Source organism: Scyliorhinus torazame, chromosome 12, assembly GCF_047496885.1.
Source record: "Scyliorhinus torazame isolate Kashiwa2021f chromosome 12, sScyTor2.1, whole genome shotgun sequence".
Lineage (NCBI taxonomy): Eukaryota > Metazoa > Chordata > Chondrichthyes > Carcharhiniformes > Scyliorhinidae > Scyliorhinus > Scyliorhinus torazame.
The window spans coordinates 41,625,074-41,648,640 of NC_092718.1; the positions used below are offsets into that span (position 1 = coordinate 41,625,074).

The 23,567-nt window shown below is 46.3% G+C and overlaps 1 protein-coding gene across 1 annotated transcript in view; it reads left to right on the forward strand.

Annotated features, from left to right (window-relative positions):
* The first annotated feature begins 1,686 nt into the window (after positions 1 to 1,686).
* LOC140387532 (E3 ubiquitin-protein ligase NEDD4-like) overlaps positions 1,687 to 23,567 on the forward strand; it is a 177,262-nt gene continuing 155,381 nt past the window's right edge. The window contains exons 1-2 of the mRNA XM_072470754.1: positions 1,687 to 1,957; positions 2,374 to 2,447. Coding sequence (XP_072326855.1) covers positions 1,916 to 1,957; positions 2,374 to 2,447 — 116 coding nt within the window. The 5' untranslated portion in view covers positions 1,687 to 1,915. The remainder of the gene's footprint in view (positions 1,958 to 2,373; positions 2,448 to 23,567) is intronic.

The window sequence follows — 23,567 nt, forward strand, 5'->3', positions numbered from 1 at the left end:
TAGTCTTACTTCGGTGGTCGGTAAGTTAATGAAAAAGGTCCTGAAGGATAGGATTTATGACCATTTGGAAAGATGCAGCTTAATCCGGGATAGTCAACACGGATTTGTGAAGGGTAAGTCTTGCCTCACAAATTTGATTGAATTCTTTGAGGAGGTTACTAGGTGTGTAGATGAAGGTAGAGCAGTTGATGCCGTATACATGGATTTTAGTAAGGCGTTTGATAAGGTTCCCCATGGTTGGCTCATGAAGAAAGTAAGGAGGTGTGGGATAGAGGGAAATTTGGCCAATTGGATAAGTAACTGGCTATCACATAGAAGACAGAGAGTGGTGGTGGATGGAACATTTTCAGGCTGGAGACCAGTTACCAGCGGTGTACCACAGGGATCAGTGCTGGGTCCCCTGCTATTTGTGATTTTTATCAATGACTTGGAGGAGGGGGCGGAAGGGTGGGTAAGTAAATTTGCTGATGACGCCAAGATTGGTGAACTAGTGGATGAGGTGGAGGGCTGTTGTAGGCTGCAAAGAGACATTGATAGGATGCAGAGCTGGGCCGAAAAATGGCAGATGGAGTTTAACCCTGATAAGTGTGAGGTGATTCATTTTGGTAGGAAAAATTTGAATGCAATTACAGGGTCAACGGCAGGGTTCTGAGGAATGTGGATGAACACAGAGATCTTGGGGTTCATGTCCATAGATCTCTGAAGGTTGCCACTCAAGTAGACAGAGCCGTGAAGAAGGCCTATTGTGTGTTAGCGTTTATTAACAGGTGGCTTGAGTTTAAGAGTCGTGGGATTATGCTGCAACTGTACATGACCCTGGTGAGACCACATTTGGAGTATTGTGTACAGTTCTGGTCACCTCACTATCGGAAGGATGTGGAAGCATTGGAAAGGGTGCAAAGGAGATTTACCAGGATGCTGCCTGGTTTGGAGGATAGGTCTTATGAGGAAAGGTTGAGGGAGCTACGGCTTTTCTCTTTGGAGCGGAGGAGGATTAGAGGCAACTTAATAGAGGTTTATAAGATGATGAGGGGGGGGTAGAGTGGACGTTTAGAGACTATTTCCTCGAGTGGATGTAGCTGTTACAAGGGGGCATAACTATAAGGTTCAGGGAGAGAGATATAGGAGGGATGTCCGAGGTAGGTCCTTTACTCAGAGAGTGGTTAGGGTGTGGAATGGACTGCCTGCTGTGATAGTGGAGTCGGACACTTTGGGAACTTTCAAGCGGTTATTGGATAGGCACATGGAGCACACCAGAATGACAGGGAGTGGGATAGCTTGATCTTGGTTTTGAACAAGGCTCGGCACAACATCGAGGGCCGAAGGGCCCGTTCTGTGCTGTACTGTTCCATGTTACAATAGCGGGTCACATTTTCTCCAGAGGTAAAGATGGGCAGTGAGGGGCTTCAATTCAGTATTACATACATTTCAATAGAGGGAGTACAATTATTTTCAAACTATGGACACCGATCATGTTGCAACTGTGCGGTGGGCGAAAGTTACAATGTGTCCAGGCGGAGCACAGAGGCAACTTAGCCGTGGCTACTTTGTTACTTTAAATGTTGCTGCTACTGAAGCTTCAGTAACAGAGTGCGCGCGCCACGTGACGGCCAGGAGGTAGTTGAGTGGCTGCTTGGGACACTGATGTAACCGTGTTCCCTCTCAGTGGCTGGGGCTTCACTCAGGAAGTTTCCTCAGAGCGGAACTGGGGGCGGGGGATGTGCAAGTGAAACCCCAGATTTCCCTTCTTGAGTGGCGGGGGCTGCAGATATAAAAGAGAGAGTCGATATTTATTTCGGAGGAACAGGAGCCTTTCCAGCAGCGGAGTTAACGTTTACCCAAATCCATCGAGCGTCCATTCCCCAGCCGATTTTTTAAACCCCCCCCATTCTTGTTTGTTTTCTCATCGGCGGAGATGGCATCATTCCCTGAAGTGCGCGGGCTGCCCACCGAAGAGGTAAATTCTCCTATATTGTTTTTTATTTTATTTAAAAAAACTCAAAATGTGGAGAATCGGTTGCAACTTTTGTCAGGTTAAGCTTGGCCATGTCCAGGAAAATCACCCCCCCCCCCCCCCCCCCACACACAGCCTCACCGCCCAAATGCCCGGGTTGGCAGTGAGCGTACAGCTGCCCGCTGCAGGCGAGCTGCCCGCGGCGAAGGGAAAGTCTCCTCAGACCGGAATTTGGGCCGAAAACAAGGGCACTCGCTTCCCAAATTCCCCGTAGCATGGGGCTGGTTGCTTCAGGATTCGAGGCGGCCGAGGCCGCCCTCTCTTTAAATAGAGAGAAAAAAATATATATATATACACCTTGCCAATTCGGATCTCGTCAGGAGCCTTTGTGTTCACCGACTGTGTTTTGTGTCTTGCAGGAAGGATGTCGAATTCTGCGAGTGAAAATTTTCGCTGGAATCGGCCTTGCGAAGAAGGATATTTTGGGAGCTAGGTAGGTCTGGGTGTTGGTACGGGACAGGGGGCTATCCTCGCGCTGGACACATTTGACTGGGCCAAAGAGCTGGAAACTCCTGTGTCCCTGGTTGGGTGGGGGGTGGGGGACAACAGCGACTGCTGATGAGTGGACAGACAAAATGTCAAAATTAACGAGCACAGTAAGTAAACACATGCATATTTATTTTTTCGTGGTTTGAAAAGGTTGGGAGTTGGTACCCCCCCCCCCCCATCCCTACTGATTATTGGACAGTTCTGAATGTTCTAATATTTTAGTATTGTGGTTGCATAATGATTAACTGAATTGATTTATTTCACAATTGTGTAATATTAACGTCACAGCATTGATACTGAATGACTAATTACTCAATGTCATGTGAGTATGAGGTATAACCAAATGAATGATGTGGGATGGTGGGTGAATTGTGGGTGAAAGGTATGCTCTGTTCTCCATTCTCTCAGCCACCAACCATTTAACAATAATATGGAGCCAGACGGACCGGAGGGGGGGAATCAAATACTTTTAAGACCTGCTTACTGCCCATCCTATAGGAAGTCAACAATCTTGACTGTTCCTTTGTATTTCTTCTGTGAGGGCTTTGTTCAGGTCGCCTCCCTCCCCTCCAACCCAGGCATTTCTGAACTGCCTGTCAGAAGATGATTCACTGTCATTGACTCCTTGAACTTTGACATCTTGGATGCCAAATTTATAGGTGGTGCCGGATTTCAGATTTCATGACCAGTTTGTGAGTTCAGTTTTGTTACTGATCTTTGAGACATGGTCTACAGTTGTCTGACACTTGATGATGGTTTATTAGGATGTTCAGTCAGTCTCCAGGTGTGGTACCTTTTTAATATAAGAAGCAAATCCCAATTAAATTTGCCGCCTAGTTATGAGCCTGCCGTCATTGCCATTGGTTCTGAATATCCAACTGTGCCCCTCTCTTGGAAAACAAAGACCATCTAATTTGCCTTCTCCCATTGTGGTGGTGTAAAAGTACAATGATAATGGAGTTGTATGGCAATCATTCTCTATCCGTTAGCCCTGATATCAATTGAGGAAAACCCCTAGTAGTGGAAAACTTTGTAAGGCATTGGAACAGAGCCACCAGATGTCATGACTGAAGTTGCTCATTGTATCCTCCCAATATTATTTTCTGAAAAAATCTTATCTAATTTGCCTTTCATTGCATCAGCACTCTACTTACACCAACTCCCTAAGGGAGTCTGTTGCATAGATTTACCACTTGTTCACTGAAGTAACACTTCTGTAGATGAGGTTTACTCTTATCTTTTAAGTGCTGACCACATCCTCACCACACCTCTTAATTCCTCAGCGCTCACCATACTGTCACACGGTGTGTCTGATGTCAAGTTACAAGTGAAGGTTGAATAGCCACTAATATAATTATTGCCATCCCTCCCTGTGTCTGTGTGGGTTTCGCCCCCACAACCCAAAGATGTGCAGGGTAGGTGGATTGGCCACGCTTAATTTACCCTGAATTGGAAAAATGAATTGGGTACTCTAAATTTATAAAAAAGAAAATAATAATAATTATTGCCATCCTTCCCGGATGTGGCACAAAGTCTTGGTGTCCCCGCTCAACCCTTAGCTGAGCTTTAAACCGAATATTTCATCACTGAGACAGCTTATTTTTACCTTTTTTATTCCCTCAATATATTCATCACAGCAAAGGATTTGTTGTTTTTATATTCAGCCACACCAATTGTATTTTTCTTCTGTTTTTCTAGTCTCCATAGTCTGAAATTATCATGTTCTCTCTCATCCATCGGTTCCCAGCCTCTCTGGCCAACATTGGATTCTTGTACTCCATTGCGTTACGTTTAAATTTGTATCCTGACAGGTGCTTTAACACACTCCTCCCATTCTACTTTAGCATCTGCTCTCTCGCTCTCGTTCTAATTCCTCTTTGATGTTGCATTCCCCTCTGTGCTCATTTCCATCTGGTGGGTGAGCCTTCAGTTTCTTTGACATTTCAGGATCTCTGTCCAACATCTCAATCGTTTTAACAATAACTCAAATCACCTTGAGGAAGCTTTTGGTCACCACTTCCAATTTTTTTTCCTTTCCCCATGCTTTACCATGCAGTGTACAACAAAAATGTGGTTTCTTTTGAATGTTGTCTGGCCAATCACTCTTCTGTCTTTTGTGTGCTGCTGGATGTCTTGTGCAGTTTACTATTGATAGCCATGACCCTGCCAACACATCCAGGAGTTTTTAGCATCATTGACCCTTGTGCGGAGTATATTGCGTCTATGTCAAATGACGTCATTAGCATATCCATTGTTCTGGCTAGTACCACTGGTCTGAATGAATATATAAAAATAGCAGACAGGTAATCTAACCCATCCCATATCTTTGTAGCGCCTGTACATATTGCTGCAGGAATTGGCGAGCAATTGATAGCCATTATAATCTCCTGGGTGAGGTGGCAAACCAAACAGAAAACATAGGATCATGGAAAACCAGTCCAATGAAGCAGAAAAAAAATGCTTCATGACTTCTTGGGTAATGGAATCACATCCAGGGGACCTGAATGATCCTGTTTTTTTTTTTTTTAAAACACATTTTATTAAGATATTTGTAATTTTATAATAATATTAACAACAGAAAAGAAAGCAAATCCAAATATTAATGTAGTACATACGTCATTTCCATCCCTAACAAGTCCCTCCTACCCTTAACAGAAAATAGCCTAAATCACCCCCCCCACCTTCTTTAGATCTTTTTCCTCTGCTGACAGTTTATTTTCCCCGAAGAAGCTGTCAAACGGCTGCCACTTCCGGACGAATGCTAGCGTTGACCCTCTTGGGTGAACTTGATTTTCTCAAGACTGAGAAACCCAGCCATGTTGCTAACCCATATCTCTGATTTTGGGGGCTTCGAGTCCCTCCACACTAGCATTATCCGTCTCCGGGCTACCAGGGAGGCAAAGGCCAAGATGTAACCCTCTCTCACCCCCTGGACTCCCGGATCTTCTGATACTCTGGACTCGGCGCCATGATCCTTATTTATAATGAAATGAAAGTCTCCAGAGGACCATAGGCAAGTTTGAGAAGGCGGGGCCTTCATAAATAACCTCAGCCGGCACGAGAATTGAACCCGTGCTATTGACATTGCTCCGCATCACAAACCTGTGTTACAGGATGCCTTGTGTATGAGGAGATCCTCGCTCCAGACAGAAACATGTCCAACTCTCTCTCATATATTTCTCTTTCCCTCTCTCTTTCACTCTCCCTCCCTTTAGCTCAAGTATTATCTCCTTTAAAGGTGATAAATTTTGATTTATATCATGACCTGAATGTAATAAAACATCTTTCCAAGGGTTGGTGCAGACTCAGTGGGCCTCCTTCTGCACTGTAGGGATTCTACGATCTTGAGGCGCTTCCAATGAGCGTTCTCAAACAAATTTGCCACCACATAAGGAGATATTCGGGACAACCACGAAAAATCCCTGGACAATGAAATAAGCTTTAAGGTGCATCCCAATGGAGAAGGAAGGTGTAGAAATTGAGAGGTTGAATGAGGGAATCCCAGATATCGGGGCCCGGTCAATGGCTGGCATGGCCTTCAGAATGCTGAAAATTGAGGATGTACAAGAGGCCAGAATTGCAGGACTTCAGAGATCGCAGAGGGTTGTAGGGTGAGAACAGACTGCAAAGGTGGGGATCATATCAAGTGCTTTAAAAGTAAAAAATGCCAATGAAAGTAGGAAAGATTTGTTAGTGGCTGCAGGGGCAGGACATTATGGCTCCAAAGATCTTTCAGCTTTGTCAGTGTTCCTGCTGGTGTATAGATTTATTTAGGGTTTTGTTAGTTTACTGGTGCCTGAAATTATACATTATATAAACATTACCATGGTAGCAATTGCTACATTTTATTTCCTGGTGTGTTCTGTTGTACGGGTAAAGTGGCGGCTGGTGCTTTGCATTCCTGGTGTTTGGTTAATTGTGCTATAGTGTGCCTCGGTAGTCTTGTGTTGCTGATGGTGAGGAGTGAGTGACGATTCATTTGGGTTTTCTAGAGGTTGCGCTTCCATGTTGTAATTGTGTAGTGTCTGAGCAATTGATGAGTTTTGTTCAAAATTAATGTTGCATAGATTAAAAATGAACTTCTGTTTTGGGGCATATTGTCATCATGGTCTTTGCTAAAATCAAGACAAAAGCTTTCAATGCCATGCAGATCCTACCTCCCCAAATATAAAGCCACAAGGGGGTAAACAAGTAGTTTAGTGAATGTAACCATACCACAATGGAGTGGCATTTGAATTGCTTGCAGATTATCACTAGTTGAGACAGAGGAAAATGGGTGGTTAAAGCAGCACTTAGCAGTGAAGCATTAATGTCATATTCATATGTAGAATCTTGCTGCTTTCCAGATCCTAATGTAGCGACAATCCCCATCACACATATTGCGGTCTCATTCCTTGAGCTGATGCACGCGTAAAATATGATGGGAAGCTCCTAGTTGCACTTCATAAAACTGACATCAAAATTATTATGGGATTATGGGAAGAAAAAGTGAATATGCTGAATGGTTTATCGTCTTGTGTGTTAAAGGTTCTGTTCCCAGAAATTGCATCTGATGACTTTACACCCATGTACATAAATACAAAATTGTAATTGAGATTTGATCATTGTGCACTCATAAACATCAGGATGTTGGCAGCTATATGGGAGACACACCCTCCCATATCAGGGGGCTGTGATGATTCATCCAAATGTTCAATTGGCCACAGTATCAGGATGTGCACAATTCAATGGGTCACAAAAGAGGGGTATTTTCTTTTCATCACAATGAGAAAAATGCAAGGCAAGTCATTCACTCTGGGAAACTTGACTGTTGCCACAAGGTTGAACGATCTGTGAACGCTTCACAAGTCTAATCCAGAATAAACAGAAATTTTCCTTACTGACCAATGCGATTATGGTGTGTTAGACCTCTACTCTTGTGGAAGGACCGGTACATTCCAGAAATCTTAATCTCTTGTAGGTTTTGGAAAATCTCAAATGTCCTGTATTTTCACATCTGACCATGTCCCACGATATGGCCTAAATTCACTTTTTGCCAAATGCAGGACTAGATGAGCTTCTTTTGAGCATTCGTTTTTTTTAAGGCACTACAGATGTTCTTCTCAACTTCGGTTGTACACCGCACACTGACGCGGTCCCTGAATAACTTTGTTTATTAGTCTCTGAAATGTTGCAGATGCGTTCTTCATTCCAAATGGCGTAACTTTAAATGGATAAAGTCCATTTGAAGTCACAAATGCTGAAATTTCCTTTGCCCTCTTGGACAAAGGTACTCGCCAGTATCCCTTTTAGCAAGTATATCTTTGTAATGAATTTAGACTGTCCAAACGTGGGTAGCACAAGTGGCTAGTGCTGTGGCTTCACAGCGCCAGGGTCCCAGGTTCAATTCCCTGCGGGGTCACTGTCTGTGCGTTCTCCCCGTATCTGCGTGGGTTTCCTCCAGGTGCTCCGGTTGGGCAGCGCGGTAGCATAGTGGTTAGCACAGTTGCTTCACAGCTTCAGGGTCCCAGGTTCGATTCCCGGCTTGGGTCACTGTCTGTGCGGAGTCTGCACGTTCTCCCCATGTGTGCGTGGGTTTTCTCCGGGTGCTCTGGTTTCCTACCACAGTCCAAAGATGTGCAGGTTAGGTGGATTGGACTTGCTAAATTACCCTCAGTGTCCAAAAAGGTTGGGTGTGGTCATTAGGTTATGGGGATAGGGTGGATCCCGTACTATACTCCCCGAATAGGCGAGTAGGGGCGTTTCACAGTAACTTCACTGAAACCTACTTGTGACAATAAGTTTTTTTTATTTTTATTATTATTATTATGTGTGGGCTTGGGTAGGGTGCCCTTTCCAAGGGCCGGTGCAGACTCGATGGGCCGAATAACCTCCTTCTGCACTGTAAATTCTATGAACTATTCCAGTGCAATCCTCCGATCATGAAGATACCTCTTGTACCCAACTGCTTGCGTTTCCTGAACTCTGAGAAACGCCTCTTTTCCCAAATAACATCCAATATCATATAACTAAATCCAGCAGATAGTTACCACCCACTGGTTGTTTGCCCACATTTGGGAAAGCAGTCTTCAGTTTCAGAAAAAGAATAGCCTTTTCTGTTTGAGTCTTGGATTTTAAACAGCAGACTTTTAGCAATAACTTGTTTTCGGGAGAGCCTGCTTTGTAATGCTGAACACCGACATGACAGAGTCGGAGAGTTTTTTATGCCTGTAAACTTTGTTTCCTGAGAGGATTTGTCTACCAATAAACAGTTACGATTCAAGAGAACCATCTCTTGATGATTGACATTAAAATACTCGCCCTAGCCTTTAAATTCCACTGTTGTTTGAATTCTTCCCTATTTCCACAATCTCCACCAGCTGTATTTCGCTGCATGAAGCTTCTATTCTTGCAACACATTCTGACAAGGCCTTCTGTGCTCCAAATATTGACAGCCGTTCCCTCTGCTCGTGAAACTTGTTCAACAGGTCTGCCGCATCACGTGATCTCAAAAGATATTCTCCCAGATCTTTCACCTCTGCTGCAGAGCAAGACCAGCTTCTCTAACACCTTTTTCTTTGAGATCTTAAATAAATAAAGTAGGTTTCTGTAATTGCTCAACAGGTAAAATAGTATGAGATTGAGCCAGGAAGGTCTGTGCCTAGCTCAAAAGATCAAATGCTGTCTTAGTTATGTAGCCCTGAGGTTTTACATTGGTTTTAGTATCCTAAACACCTTACTCCCTGAGTTGCTGGATATAGAATGGAGATGCCAAGGAAGGCATGGCTCAAGGTTGCAATTGAGTTCTATTCAATCATGCTTGGAGAACCTTTGCTCAGGAGGTCAAAGCGTTGTGCAGAATCTGTAATTGAACAGATTTAGATGTGGTCTGTGCAAGGAAATAACTCCATAGTCTTAATTTAAAATAAAATAAAAACTGCTTGAATATTGCGGAAAAGAGAGAAACATTGACGAACCTAAGAATGGATTGCAATGCCTCGGCCAATCGGAATCAACTTGTCACTGTCACAAAGCACACTAATGTTATCTATGAGGGTATCCAAACTTGGAACACCGATTCGTGGGGGTGTACAGTTTTGCTTTGCTTTGGTGTGCGATGACCAGTGAAACCCCAGTGAGAATAAATAGCTGAGTCATCGTGTAATAAGTATTCAAGACTATTTATTAAAGTAAAGACACACACATGAACAGGACTACTCTACACTAATGCAGTTAAGATGTATGAATTACTAAACACACAGTTTATATAGGACCTTTGGTCCAAAATATATCTATGATACGTAAGCTCTATAAGACTTCCCCGTTTCCCTAAACGATATCCAATTCAAATAACCAGCTTATAGTTAGTTATCACATGATACAGAGATGAAACTAAGTTTGGGAAATGTATTTTCTTAGTCCAGTGACGATATTTAAACAGCCGTAATGAAGGTTTTCTGAACTGCCTTGGCTAGTGCAATCTACCGGCCGTGTTCTGCCCAAAGGGAGTTCTCTCAAGCTGTCGTAATGTGAATCCTGCCCATTGTGGGTGGATCACTTTTTAGCAATTCTGCATACTAGAGTGAGACATCTAGGGCGTCATTCTCCGACCCCCCGCCGGGTCGGAGAATGGCCGTTGGCCGCCGTGAATCCCGCCCCCGTCCCGCCGAAGTCTCTGCTCCCGGAGATTGGGCAGGGGCGGGAATCCGGCCGCGCCGGTTGGCGGGACCCCCCGCTGGATTCTCCGGCCCGGATGGGCCGAAGTCCCGCCCAGAAATTGCCTGTCCCGCTGGCGTAAATCAAACCTGGTATTTACCGGCGGGACCAGGCGGCGTGGGCGGGCTCCGGGGTCCTGGGGGGGGGGGGGGGGCGCGGGGCGATCTGACCCCGGGGGGTGCCCCCACGGTGGCCTGGCCCGCGATCGGGGCCCACCGATCCGCGGGCGGGCCTGTGCCGTGGGGGCACTCTTTCCCTTCCGCCTCCGCCACGGCCTCCACCATGGCGGAGGCGGAAGAGACTCTCCCCACTGCGCATGTGCGGGAAACTGACAGCGGCCGCTGACGCTCCCGCGAATGCGCCGGGAAACTGACAGCGGCCGCTGACGCTCCCGCGCATGCGCCGCATTTCCGCGCCAGCTGGCGGGGAAACAAACGCCATTTCCGCCAGCTGGCGGGGCGGAAATCCCTCCGGTGTCGGCTTAGCCCCTCAATGTTGGGGCTAGGCCGCCAAAGATGTGGAGCATTCTGCACCTTTGGGCCGGCGCGATGCCCGTCTGATTGGCGCCGGCTTTGGCGCCAGTCGGCGGACATCCCGCCGTTGGGGGAGAATTTCGCCCCTAGTCTTTGAGATCTCAGGCGATGCCCTTCAGTGCTGGTCTCCACAAACAGGGAGCAGGATGGAAGGGCACTCGTGGAGGTCTCCCAAGGGATTGGAGGCTGCCAGGTGCTTGCCCTCTGGGCAGGCTGACACCTTGGCACTCCCACCAGGGTGCCAGCCTGGCATTGCAAAGGTGCCCAGGTGGCACTAGCAAGGACACTGCCAGACTGCCAGTGTCAAGCTGACACTTTCCCGCGATGGGGATCGGGCTCGGGGATGCCTGCGCAGGTGCAGGGTGGTGCCCGAGGACCCCCTTATAGGTGAGTTGGACTTTGGGTGGTGCAAGAGGAGGGGTTGGGCGGGGGGGGGGGGGGGTAGGGGAGGGAAGGAGGAGAGTTTGTGGGTCAGATCATGGTGTTGAGAAATGCACAGTCTTCCGGTGAGCCGAGTGCCGGGAAATGACCGGCTAAATGCACTGGGTCTCTGTTCCCATTCAAATGGTTCATGCCCAGAAGCTTGTTTGCTGTAAACTGGCTTCTAGGCTGCTAGCTGGAAAACTAGCTTTGGTGGCTGGAAACTGGACTGTCTGCTTTCTGAGACTGCTAGATGTTAACTGCCTCCCTGGCTTCTGATTGTTCAGCCCAATTATACTTTTTTTTTTCTTTGATTATGCCTTCTGTGTATTTGGCTGTCTGCCCCTATTAACTTCTTTGACTACACATTTGCATGTGGAGATCTCAGTGATCTTCTCAAACGTCTATAACATGTTCACACCTGGTTATCATCCAAACAGCCTTCTAATCTCGTTATTGGGAGAGATGCACAACAGTTGGACCTTTTTTAATACTGTCTACTGCTGTTTCTGGGCAGATTTCTACCCATTGCTTGACATCTTGCATTCTATTATGTTTTGTTAAATTGTTTTACTGCTGTTGCTAGGCAGATTCATGACGCAACCAATTAGCACAGTGCCCTTTTCTCCTGTAGTGTAAATTGTTGTGATCATTTGCAATTTGGTATTCTTGCGTTTGTTCTGATGAGTGCAACATGAAAATCTTCAGCAAGAAATGTCTTTTTTTCCCCAACAATTTTCAGGTCTGGGCTCCCAAATTTAGGCTGGGCTCTATCATTGCAGTTCTCTTCAGATTGATGTCAGATTAAAAATTCCAACAGAGTAGGGCATTGATGAGAACAGAAACTGAAAGACATTATCCTCAACCCGCATGTCATCTCCAGCTGAAACAAATTGAGGATCGGTGTTTTTCTGGTCCAGATACTTATTGCATTTAGGATGATATAAAATGATGGATTTCATGTTGCCTGGTCAGCTGTCAAATATAGTTGTACTTTGTTGCTTCAAATTCTGCTGCAGGTCTTGAGAGAGAGATTGTGACTGGGTGAAGATACTCGTTTCTGCATAATAGAATTATCCCTTTCTGTACTGAGATTCTGCAGTTGTTAGTGTGAAACCAAGTTTTATAAATTTGCTGTCTGAAATCAGTTGAATGGAAGCATAGTGGTGAGTGTGTATTCACACAAATAATCCACTCTTTCTGATTGGAAACAATTTATTGATGTTGATTTTTGAAGAAAGCTATTTATTTAATTGCCTTTTTGGTAAATGTATGTTCCACTATCCATCCTTATCATTTCCTGTATAAACCAAAATATCTGATTAAAAGCAATTATATGCAGACACTACTTTACTTGCTCAAAGGGCTCAAATACCTATTAATTCTTGGTCTGTTTATTTATCTTTGATTCATCGATTGTTGCAGTTCACATCAGGCAAAACTCATGTACTTCCTCAATTCACCTGAACAGGATGAAAATTGAATATTAATTCATTGTAAAGCATAATAACATTGGAATACAGTTCTTTTTGACCAATCCATCTACAAGACAAGTGTAGAGGGCCCTCAATGCATACCTCTCCCACAGTTCAGCATTATGACAATTACGTAGCTCTTTCTTGAGGCTGTCCCCTTTTTATGCACTAACTATAAAGCTGGAAAAAAATATATTTTTATTAAGAGTTTCCATCTCACTGAGGGCCAATCCACATCCAACAACCTGTTCTGAAAACTCTGCTCACATTTTGACAGCTGTCACAAATTCCATCACAGCAGTTGAGACACTCTACAGCAAAATGAACATAATTCCAAATAAAACTGTCCACAACACTTTAAAAAAACAATCAATTGCCCTAGCTTCTAATGTTAGTGGATCCTTTATAAAAAATTTTTAAAAATTCCAAATTTTTGCTAAACACAACAGTTCTTCTTTGGGCAATGTGTGTACCGGATTAATTAAAATCCATCTATTCATTTTTTTGACAGTGTTAGCAGACAAACATGCTAATAAACATGGCCAAAATCAATAGCTCCATTCACCTTCGGTACCACATAGTGAGAACAATAATCACTAGAAAAGAAATTTGCTTTTGGAGGAATATTTGTAGTTTTCTCATCATTCCTAAACGTGCTCTGCTTAAAACACCAATAAATATGTAAAGATTTATCATGATGGAATTGAGAATGTTGATACATTTTAGTGAAGACAGTACAAATCATTATCTCTAATTAGTCTTTAATGCTATAAAGCTGCCTAAAGTGATTGAATGTTCATTGCGTTTCTTGCGTTTGTATGAAGAAGCATTAATTCTACCAGAAACAGTTTTAAAGATTTAATTTCTATAATATGAGTTTAAGTGTATTTTTAAAAAACAGTCCTGGGGCAGCACTGCTGACTCACTGCGCCGAGAGCCTGGGTTCGATCCCGGCGTGGGTCCCCTCCCTACAACCCAAAAAGATGTGCGGGCTAGGTGAATTGGTCATGCTCAAATTGCCCCTGAATTGGGGGATTTAAATTTTTTTTTTTTTTAAAACCCTCTTGATTCCAAGGTGTCCCAGTGTAGGGGGTAGCTGCAGCCTTGCTTATCCTGAGGAGGACGGAGGAAAGTATGTTTGCAATCTCTCTGCAAAGACCAAATAAATTCACTATTTGGTGAAGTGCTGGCTTAATTTAGTGGCAATTATTTTGGTTTGTGACACCAAGGGGAAGTGGGGACCATTTTGCCTGTTGGTCTCCACCGCTGAGAAGCGTTGGCAGTTGTGGAGGACCGACTGGGCAGTTTGGTTCCTGAGCAGAAACTGAAGGAGCAAAGCAATGGTTTGTGGTGGAGTGACATGAAGGTAAAATGGCAAGAAGTTTGGGTCAATTGTTACGAACTTCATTAATATTTCCAAAATGCCTATTCTTCTGATTATAGAGAGCGCACCATGCTGCCCCAAGACTGCTTAAACTCGTATATTAAATTCATTTTTTCCAATTAAGGGGCAATTTAGTGTGGCCAATCCACCTACCCTGCACATCTGTGGTTGTGGGGGCGAAACCCATGCTATGCAGGGAGATAATGTGCAAACTCCACATGGATAGTGACCCAGAGCTGGGACCGACCCTGGGACCTTGGCGCTGTGAGGCAGCAGTGCTAACCACTGCACTACTGTGCTGCCCTGTTTCTGGTAGAATGAATGTTTTTTAATTTAAACACAAGAAATGCAATGAGCATTCAGTCACTTTGAGCAGCTTTATAGCATTAAAGACTAATTGGAGATAATTTGTACTTCTCTAAAATGTATGATCATTCTCAATTTCATCATGATAAATCTTTACATATTTTTTCTTTTTGCACCTACCTTTATTTTAGTAAGAAGTCTTACAACGCCAGGTTAAGGTCCATCAGGTTTGTTTTGAATCACTAGTTTTCAGAGCACTGCTCCTTCCTCATTCACCTGAGGAAGGAGCAGTGCTCCGAAAGCTAGTGATTCGAAACAAACCTGTTGGACTTTAACTTGGTGTTGTAAGACTTCTTACTGTGCTCACCCCAGTCCAACGCCGGCATCTCCACATCATCACCTTTTATTTTAGTCAGCCCTTTGATAATCCAATATATACATCATGTTTCCATGGCTTAACCAGCCAATTTGCCAATCAGCCAATTTGCCTCCACACCCACTAAATCAGACTGCTTTGTGCTGACAATTTTTGTTCACATTTTTGGCATTTTGTTTTTTCAACTTTAAATCTCAATCAAAATCTGTGTTTCGAAAACTAAGCAGCAGGAAGTCAAACCTTTTTTTATCTTGGGGGAGTTCAGATTTAACATTCCCACAAGGCGTTTAACTGGAAATTCTTTGACCTAGAATGTTGATGTGCTGAAGTTTAGGAATGTTTCCTGTCCCCAGTGTGAAATTGTATTAAATATCAGCCTTTAGACAGTGGTATTGACTTGTATTTTGGGCCTTAAAATATCATGAGCTCTTTTTTTTTTAAAGAGAAAGGCAGTAACTTCCTTTTTGATTTTGAGAATTCACAAAGGCAGGAGATGGAAATTTACAAGTGGTTGCCAATTTAGAAATAATGTTTCCTGGGCAAACATCAGTTAAACTTTTAATTTATCTCCTGCGAGATCCATTCAGTCCACTTGCTTACAGGCAGAAGCTGAGCTATTACCTTTAATGGAGCAGACAACATTACACAGCATTGCTTGACATAACCAACATAAATTACATATCTTGGTCTACCCAAGAGGTTTGGAGAAAAAGCTGGCAAGCTGAGAACAGTAGAGATGAGCAGAAATCATAGTAGTTATTTTGCGGGAAGGGTTCCTGGGATGCTATTAACTCCACTATATTTCTGTTTGTTCTGGCTTTGGAATAGTCATGAATACAACAGAAAAAAGTTAGTCAATACAATGCTGTGCTGTTCCGAAGTTTAAGGAATGGCACACCCCACATTCATGTTCTTTATCACCTTCCCACCCAGTGCGCAAACGTTTATATAATCAGTTACTGTACTCTTCCTGCCCTTGGCCCTTGTTTAGAGTTCAGCCTTTTCAAAGAATCATAGGAATTATAAGAATCTTTCCCTTCAAAATCTTTTAGACAGAATGGCATGTGGGGATTTTCTTTACCAGCTCAAGGTTCTCTTCCCCTTTTTTGGCATCTGTACCCTTTTAGCCTCCGGCCCAAGTTGTTGTGCAATTTTGACCCTCTCCCTCCCACAGGAAGATGATGAAACCGCAATTGCCTGGAGCTTGGTTAGCACTGCTCATCTGAATGGAAAATTACTGCCAAAATGCTACAAAATGAAATTGTTTCCTTTTTGTAATTTTCGCAAAATAAACGTTCCCGGAACCCAAATGAAATGATAAAGTGATCTAACTAATTTAGCAAGGTTAGATTTGCATTGATCTCATGGGTGTGTATCATCCATGTATGTCCTGGAATATTATACTTTTTCTTAAAAGTGATTCCATCTGGCTACTTTACAGTGTGTCATTTTTAAAAATCTGTGCTTGTGCTAGGAGTTATTCAGTTTGTGATTAGTACAGGAACTTTGGTGTGATATAAACTAGCTGATTAAATTGTGTGGCTATCCAGTGAGCCAGTGATAATTTGCATTCCATCAGTTTAACTGGAGAGCTTCCTGGTTCACAGCATCTTGCTGCATTTCATTAACTTATTTTGATAGGACTGCATTCTGTGCTCTCAGCTGGAAGCTACAATGTGCGCATACTGTAGATATTGGCATCCTTACACATTTTGTGTCTGCATCAATGGTCTTTGCGAGTGTGCTTGAAGCAAAGGCACAAAGATGCCAATTCTCCCTTCCCTAGATACCAACCTGCCAAGCAGTTGTTTCCTTAAAGCTGTAGCATCTATGACCTTGCTTATCAGTCGGAGAGTGGGCAACTGTAAATGCTACTCCCCATCCCCATCAATGTTGACCTACGTTGGCTCCCGTTCCAGCCGCACTTTGATCTTTATAATTCTCATCATTCTTTTCAAATCACTCCATGGCATTGTTGCTCGTCCTCTTAAAAAGACCTATAATCGTGTCTCATCCCCACCTCAAACACTAATGGAATCTCACTGAAGAGAGTGAGATGTTGTTGAAGTTATTTGTGTTGCACCTGTCAAGACAAATGCAAAACGGCAAATTTCAAACCATCACAATTTGTATAACAGGAGAAAAGGATACAGACTGGTTGGCTGAGATGTTGCCATGGAGAAAGCAACGGGGAACTATAGGCTCACCGAGCTTCTGGGTAATTTGAAAAAGATACAAAGCTTGGACATATTCCTTTTGTTTGCTGAGAATCAGTCCCTGTGCACGAAATAACGTATGTCGCTGCTAGCACGTGTAAATGAATCACATTACTAAGGGAATTGAAAGATAGAGCGAGAAAGCAGAGTTCAAGTAGAAGGTCAGCTGCAATCATATTACATTTGGGGCAAGTCTAGGGCCAGTATCACCTGCTCTTCCCATTTATAGGATCATTAGAATGTTTACAAAACATCGGGAGGCCATTTTAACCAGTTGTGTCCATGCTGGCTCTCTGCCAGAACAATGAACTTTTCTGGCGCCCTGCCTTTTTTTCCCCCCCTGTAGCCTAACAAATCCGCTCTCATTGAATCAGCCGCGACTGCACTCGGGTAGTACACCAAGAGATGTTTTTTCTCATGTCACCTTTTTGGTTCTCTCACCTTAACTGTGTCCTTGATTTCAATGGGAACAGTTTCTCCCAATCTCCTCTGTTTGGACTGTTCATTATTTTGAACAGCCCTAACAAATCTCCTTTTGCCTAAGATGAACAGCCTAGCTTCTCCAATTCTTAAGTGGTTCTTCGCAATCATCATTTCATCGATGGCTGTGTCTTTGGTTGCCTGGAATAACATTTTATTTCCAGATTTATTTATTTAATTGGATTTAAATTACAAAGGTGGGATTTGAACTAGTGCCTTGGAGCTTCAGCTCTGGCCCCAAGATTATGAACATACAAACATTCAAATTAGGAGCAGAAGTCGGCCACTTGGACCCTCACCACTGCTCTGCCATTCAAGAAGATCGTTGCTGATGTGTTTGTAACCTCAACTCCACACTCACACCTTTAGGCCAGATGATCTTTCACCCTTGCTTGTCAAGAATCTATCAAACTGACTTCCGGTGGCGTGGGCGAGCAGGGCGGCCGCAATAACAAGAGCTCCCGCCGGAGGCCACGATTCACGGCGATTTCGGGGAAATCCCCGAGTCCTCACGCACTCCCTGACTATCGTCGGCCTTTGGGGCCGCCACGAGCAGCCAGCGGGGCCGGTTTAAAAACCGGCGAAGAACCCCGCGCAGGTGTCGGGCGGCGGGGGGCTGAGGTGCCGGGCCCGGCAGGTCAGAGTAGCGGGGGCGGAGCTACAAGGAGGCCGAGGCTGCAGGCCCGAGGCCAGGGCGTCATGTAGGGAGGGTGCTCCACGTCGGATGGCTCCCACCTAGGAAGAAGAAAGAAGGTTGAAGCCTGGTCCCAGGTGAATGCAGAGGAGAAAGAAAGAAGATTTAAGGAAGTTTGGTGAAAGTTTTTCTTCTTCTCCCCCCCCCCCCCCCACCCTTTTTGATTTTCAAAAAAGAAGAATGTCAGATTGATGAAGGGCAGGAGGGTGAAGGAGAGAGGAGAAAGGAAAGAAGATAAAAAACAATAAGCCACTACAGGATGCGAAAAGCAGCATCGAAGAAAGGAGGAAACGCGGGTTCGCCGCCGAAGGAGAAGACGAGCAAAAGTGTTGACAGGATGGCGGAAGCCGAACTGCAAGGCGGGACCGCACTACTTACGGTGGAGAAGATGACCGAGGTGATGGCGGTGGAGCTGGAAAAACGTTTGGTGAGGCACATGGAGATCCTGAGGAAAGAGACGGCGGTCGTGTTGAGGTCATTGTTGGAGGAGGCAATCGGCCCGATCAGGGTGGAGGTGGCAAAGGCATCGGCCGAGGTGAGAGAGCAGGACGAGAAGGCGAAGGAGGTGGAGGAGGCCGTGACACGCCACAGCGACCAGGTCACCTCGATGGGGGACGAGCTGCGGAGGGTGGTGGAGGTTAACAGAGGACTCCGAGCAAAGCTGGAAGTCTTGGAAAACCGCTCAAGGCGGCACAACTTGAGAATTGTGGGCTTGCCCGAAGGGACAGAGGGCCCAAGGCCAACGCAATACTTCGCTAAGAAGTAGGTGGAGCTGATGGGGGAGGGTGAAAGCCCCACCCTGTATGAGCTAGACCGAGCTCATCGGTCATTAAGGCTGAAGCCCAAAGTGAATGAGCCGCCAAGGGCAGTAATTATCTGCTTCCATAAGTTTTGCATGAAGGAGAAAGTATTAAGTTGGGCGAAGCAGGAGCGTGAGGTGCTGTGGGATGGTACTGCGGTTCGGATCTGCCACGACTGGACGGTGGAGTTGGCAAAAAGACGAGCGGCGTTTGGGCGAGTGAAGGCGGCTTTGTACAAGGGTTTGGTGTGGTGTACCCGGCGAAGTTGAGAGTAACATATAATGCCAAAGACTTTTATTTTGAGACAGCGTAGGCGGCTGAGGCGTTCGTGAGGGCAGAAGGCTTGGGACAGATGTGAAGAGCGGAACTGGAAGAGAGACTGTGGACTGTGTTTGAGCGGCTGGAAAATGTACAAATGTTACGACTTTCTTTTTAGCGATTTGTATTGAAATTTACTTCTCTTTGCATTGTTACAGAGTTCAAGTTAATGGCGTTCTGTGTTGCGACGGTTAAATGTTACGTTAGTGAATTGTAGGGGTTGGATTGTTGGGTTTGTTTTGGTGTTTCTTTCTCTGGGACTGGGCGGAAGGGGGCGAGAGGTCTTGGCAGGGGGAGCCACCCACCTAACTAAAGTCAGTTAGTGAACGGGGGTGAGGTGAGAGGAGGACTGCGGACGTGGAGCCTGGATAGCAGGCTTCAATGGGCCTACGAGGCGAGCAAAAGGGGATGGAGGGATAGATGTTGGGGGTTGTTTTGTAGGGGGTGTTCTTAGGAGGGGGGGGAAGGGGTTCGATGTTAACAATGGACAGGGGCGGGTCAGGCTTATGGGGCAGGGCCCGGTGGTATGGTGATGGTGGATAAGAAAGTTGGGGGGGGTGAGAGACCCCCAGTAAGGATAATCATGTGGAACGTGAGAGGGCTAGGAGGTCCGGTCAAGGGTGCTTGCACATCTTAAAAGTTTGAAAGCCGATGTAGCAGTGCTGCAGGAGACTCACTTGAGGGTGAAGGACCAGGTGAGACTTAAAAAGGGCTGGGTTAGCCAAGTGTTTCACTCCGGATTTGATGGAAGGGCTTGAGGGGTAGCGGTGCTGGTCAGCAAAAGGGTACGCTTCCAGATGGAGAAGGTGGTGGCAGATCAGGGGGGTAGATATGTGATTGTGACAGGGGCACTGGAGGGGTGATTAGTGGCGCTGTTAAGTGTATACGGTCCCAATTGGGACGATGTGGGATTTGCGAGGAAGATGTTTGGGGCTATTCCCGACTTGGACACGCATGAGCTGATTGTGCCTGGAACTTGGTGCAGGAGCCAAGGTTGGACAGATCACGGCCACGCTCGCTAGTCCCATCAGGGGGGGTGAAGGCGCTGGCTGGGCTAATGGTGGAAATGGGAGGGGTGGACCCTTGGAGGTTCCTGCACCCAAGGGAACGGGACTATTCGTTTTTCTCAGCGGGCCATAAGATATACTCGCGGATCAACTTTTTTGTGGTGGGGAAGGCTTTGCTGGCTGGAGTCAAGGGGTCGGAATACTCTGCAATTGCAGTGTCAGATCACGCTCCACATTGGGTGGATATGGTGCTAGAGAAGGGGGCAGCGCAGAGACCGGGGTGGAAGCTGGATGTGGGGCTTTTGGGGAACCAAGTGTTCTGTGAGAAAATTGAAAAGGTCATATAAGGAATATGTAGGTTTCAATTGTATGGGTGTGGTGTCGAAGGCAGTCGTCTGGGAGGCTCTAAAGGCGGTGGTGAGAGGTGAGGTAATTTAATTTAAGGCCAGGGTGGATAAAGAGGAGAGGTTGGAGCGGCAGAGGGTAATAGATGAGATGTTGGAGGTAGATAGGAGGTATGCAGAGGATGGGGACCCGGCGAAGCTGGAAAAGAGGCAGGAACTACAGGTGAGCTTCGACCGACTGTCCACCAGGAAGGTGGTGCACCAACTGAGACGAGCAAGAGGTGCAGTTTATGACCATGGAGATAAGGCGGGGCATATGTTAGCAGGTCAGCTCCGGAGGGAGGCAGCGGCAAGGGAAATTCTTCAGGTGAAGGATAGGGCAGGGAAGTTGGTGGTGGCCCCAGTGCTGATTAACAAGGTTTTTGAGGAGATTTATGAGAGGTTGTACAGGTCAGAGCCACTCGGGGGAGACCGTGAGATGCAGGAATTTCTAGATGGGTTGGAGTACCCGAGGCTAGGGGAGGGGGACAGGGCTACATTAGAAGGAGCAATAGTGGAGCAGGAGATAAAGGATGCGATTGGGAGGATGCAGTCGGGGAAGGTGGCAGGGCCGGATGGGTTTCCGGTGGAATATTATAAAAAATTTAAGGATAGGTTGGCACCCCTGATGGTGGGGATGTTTGAGGAGGCGATAGGGACGGGGGTGTTGCCGCAAACCTTGGGACAGGCATCGATTTCCCTGTTACTAAAAAAAGAGAAGGATCCGACGGAGTGTGGGTCGTATCGGCCCATATCACTTCTGAATGTGGACGTAAAAGTGTTGGCGAAGGTACTGGCGGGTAGGCTGGAGGAGTGCCTTCCGAAGGTGATAGGGGAGGATCAGACAGGGTTCGTGAAAGGGAGGCAGCTGTTTTTGAACATTAGGAGGGTTTTGAACGTTGTTATGGCACCGGCGGAAAGAAAGGAAACGGAGGTAGTTGTAGTTGTGGCATTGGACACCGAGAAGGCATTTGATCGGGTAGAATGGGGATACCTGATGGCAGTGCTGGAGCGGTTTGGGATTTGACCAAGGTTTGTGAACTGGGTAAAGCTATTATATAAGGAACCGAAGGCGAGTGTCCGCACAAATAATATCAGTTCGAGATCCTTTTCTCTCCACCGTAGGACGAGACAGGGATGTCCTATGTCCCCCCTGCTGTTTGCACTTGCGATTGAGCCGTTGGCCATCGCATTGTGAAGTTCGGGAGCATGGAAAGGAATAGTGTGGGGGGGGGGGGGGGGGGGGGGATAGAGCATAGGGTGTCCTTATATGCCGACGACTTGCTGCTGTATGTGTCAGAGCCGAGTGCGTCAATAGGAGGAATGTTGGAGCTACTGCGGGTATTTGGGTCTTTCTCGGGGTACAAGTTGAACCTGGATAAGAGTGAGTACTTTGTGGCGTCTCGGCCGGGGGTGGGGGCAGGGGTGGGGGTGGGGGCTGCCATTCTGTAGAGCAGGGACTCATTTTAGGTATCTGGGGGTGCAGGTTGCCCGGGAGTGGGGGAGGCTTCGCAGGTACAACATCACTAGCTTGGTGGGGAGAGTGAAAGCCGATCTGGCAAGGTGGAATGGCCTTCCTCTGTCACTGGCGGGTCGGGTACAGGCGGTTAAAATGAATGTGTTGCCGCGATTCCTGTTTATTTTTCAATGCCTACCGATTTTCCTGCCAAAGTATTTTTTCAGGGAGATTTTAGGTAAGGATTACATCATTCATATGGGATGGGAAGGTGGCCAGAGTGAGAAAGGTGCTGCTACAGAGGGGAAGGCAGGCAGGGGGTTTGGGTCTCCCAAACCTGTTGTACTACTACTGGGCGGCGAACGTGGAGAAAGTGCGGAGCTGGGTCAGAGGGGTTGATTCTCAGTGGGTCAGAATGGAGGAGAGTTTGTGCAGGGGGTCGGGGCTGAAGGCACTTGCAACAGCGCCGCTCCCGATAGCTCCGGGGAAATATTCAGGGAGTCCGGTAATAATAGCTTCATTGAAAATCTGGAGGCAGTTTCGCCAACACGTCGGGTTGGGGGCAGGGTCAAGGGAAATGCCAATTCGGGGGAACCACAGATTTGAGCCAGGGAGGTGGGATGGAAGTTTTCGGAAATGGGAAGAGAAGGGGATTAAGACGCTAAAAGATTTGTTTCTTCGGGGTCGGTTTGCAGGATTGAGGGAGCTGGAAGCGAAGTATGGGCTAGAGCAGGGAGAAGTGTTTAGGTGCATGCCGGTTTGGGATTTTGCCAGGAAGGAGATACAGAGCTTCCCAGAGGAACCGGCCTCCACGTTGCTGGAGGAGGTGTTGACGACAAGGGGACTGGATAAGGGGGCAGTGTCAGCGGTGTACGGAGCTATTCTGGAAGAGGAAAAGGCACCACTGGAAGGGGTCAAAGCAAAGAGGGAGGACGAGCTGGGAGAGGTTATCGAGGAGGGGGTCTGGTGTGAGGTGCTCCGGAGAGTGAATGCCTCCACCTCATGTGCGAGGTTGGGGCTGATAAAGCTGAAGGTGGTATACAGAGCGCACTTCACAAGGGCGAGGACGAGCTGATTTTTTGAAGGAGTAGAGGATGTGTGTGAGCGTTGCGGGGGGGGGCCGCGAATCATGTTCATATGTTTTGGTCCTGTCCAAAGCTAGGGGAGTACTGGAAGGAGGTGTTTAGGGTAATTTCCAAGGTGGTGCGTGTGAAACTGGACCCGGGTCCCCAGGAGGCCATATTCGGGGTGTCGGACCAGCCAGGGTTGGAAACGGGAGCGGAGGCAGATATCATAGCCTTCGCCTCGTTGATCGCCCGAAGGCGGATCCTGCTGGGATGGAGAGCAGCCTCTCCACCCAGTGCCCTGGCGTGGCGGGGGGACCTGTTGGAATACTTGACCCTTGAGAAGGTTAAGTTCGAACTGAGGGGAAGCTCGGAGGGGTTCTACAAGTCATGGGCACTATTTATTATGCACTTTCAAGAACTGGATAACATTGAACATTAGTTGGGGGTGGTGGGG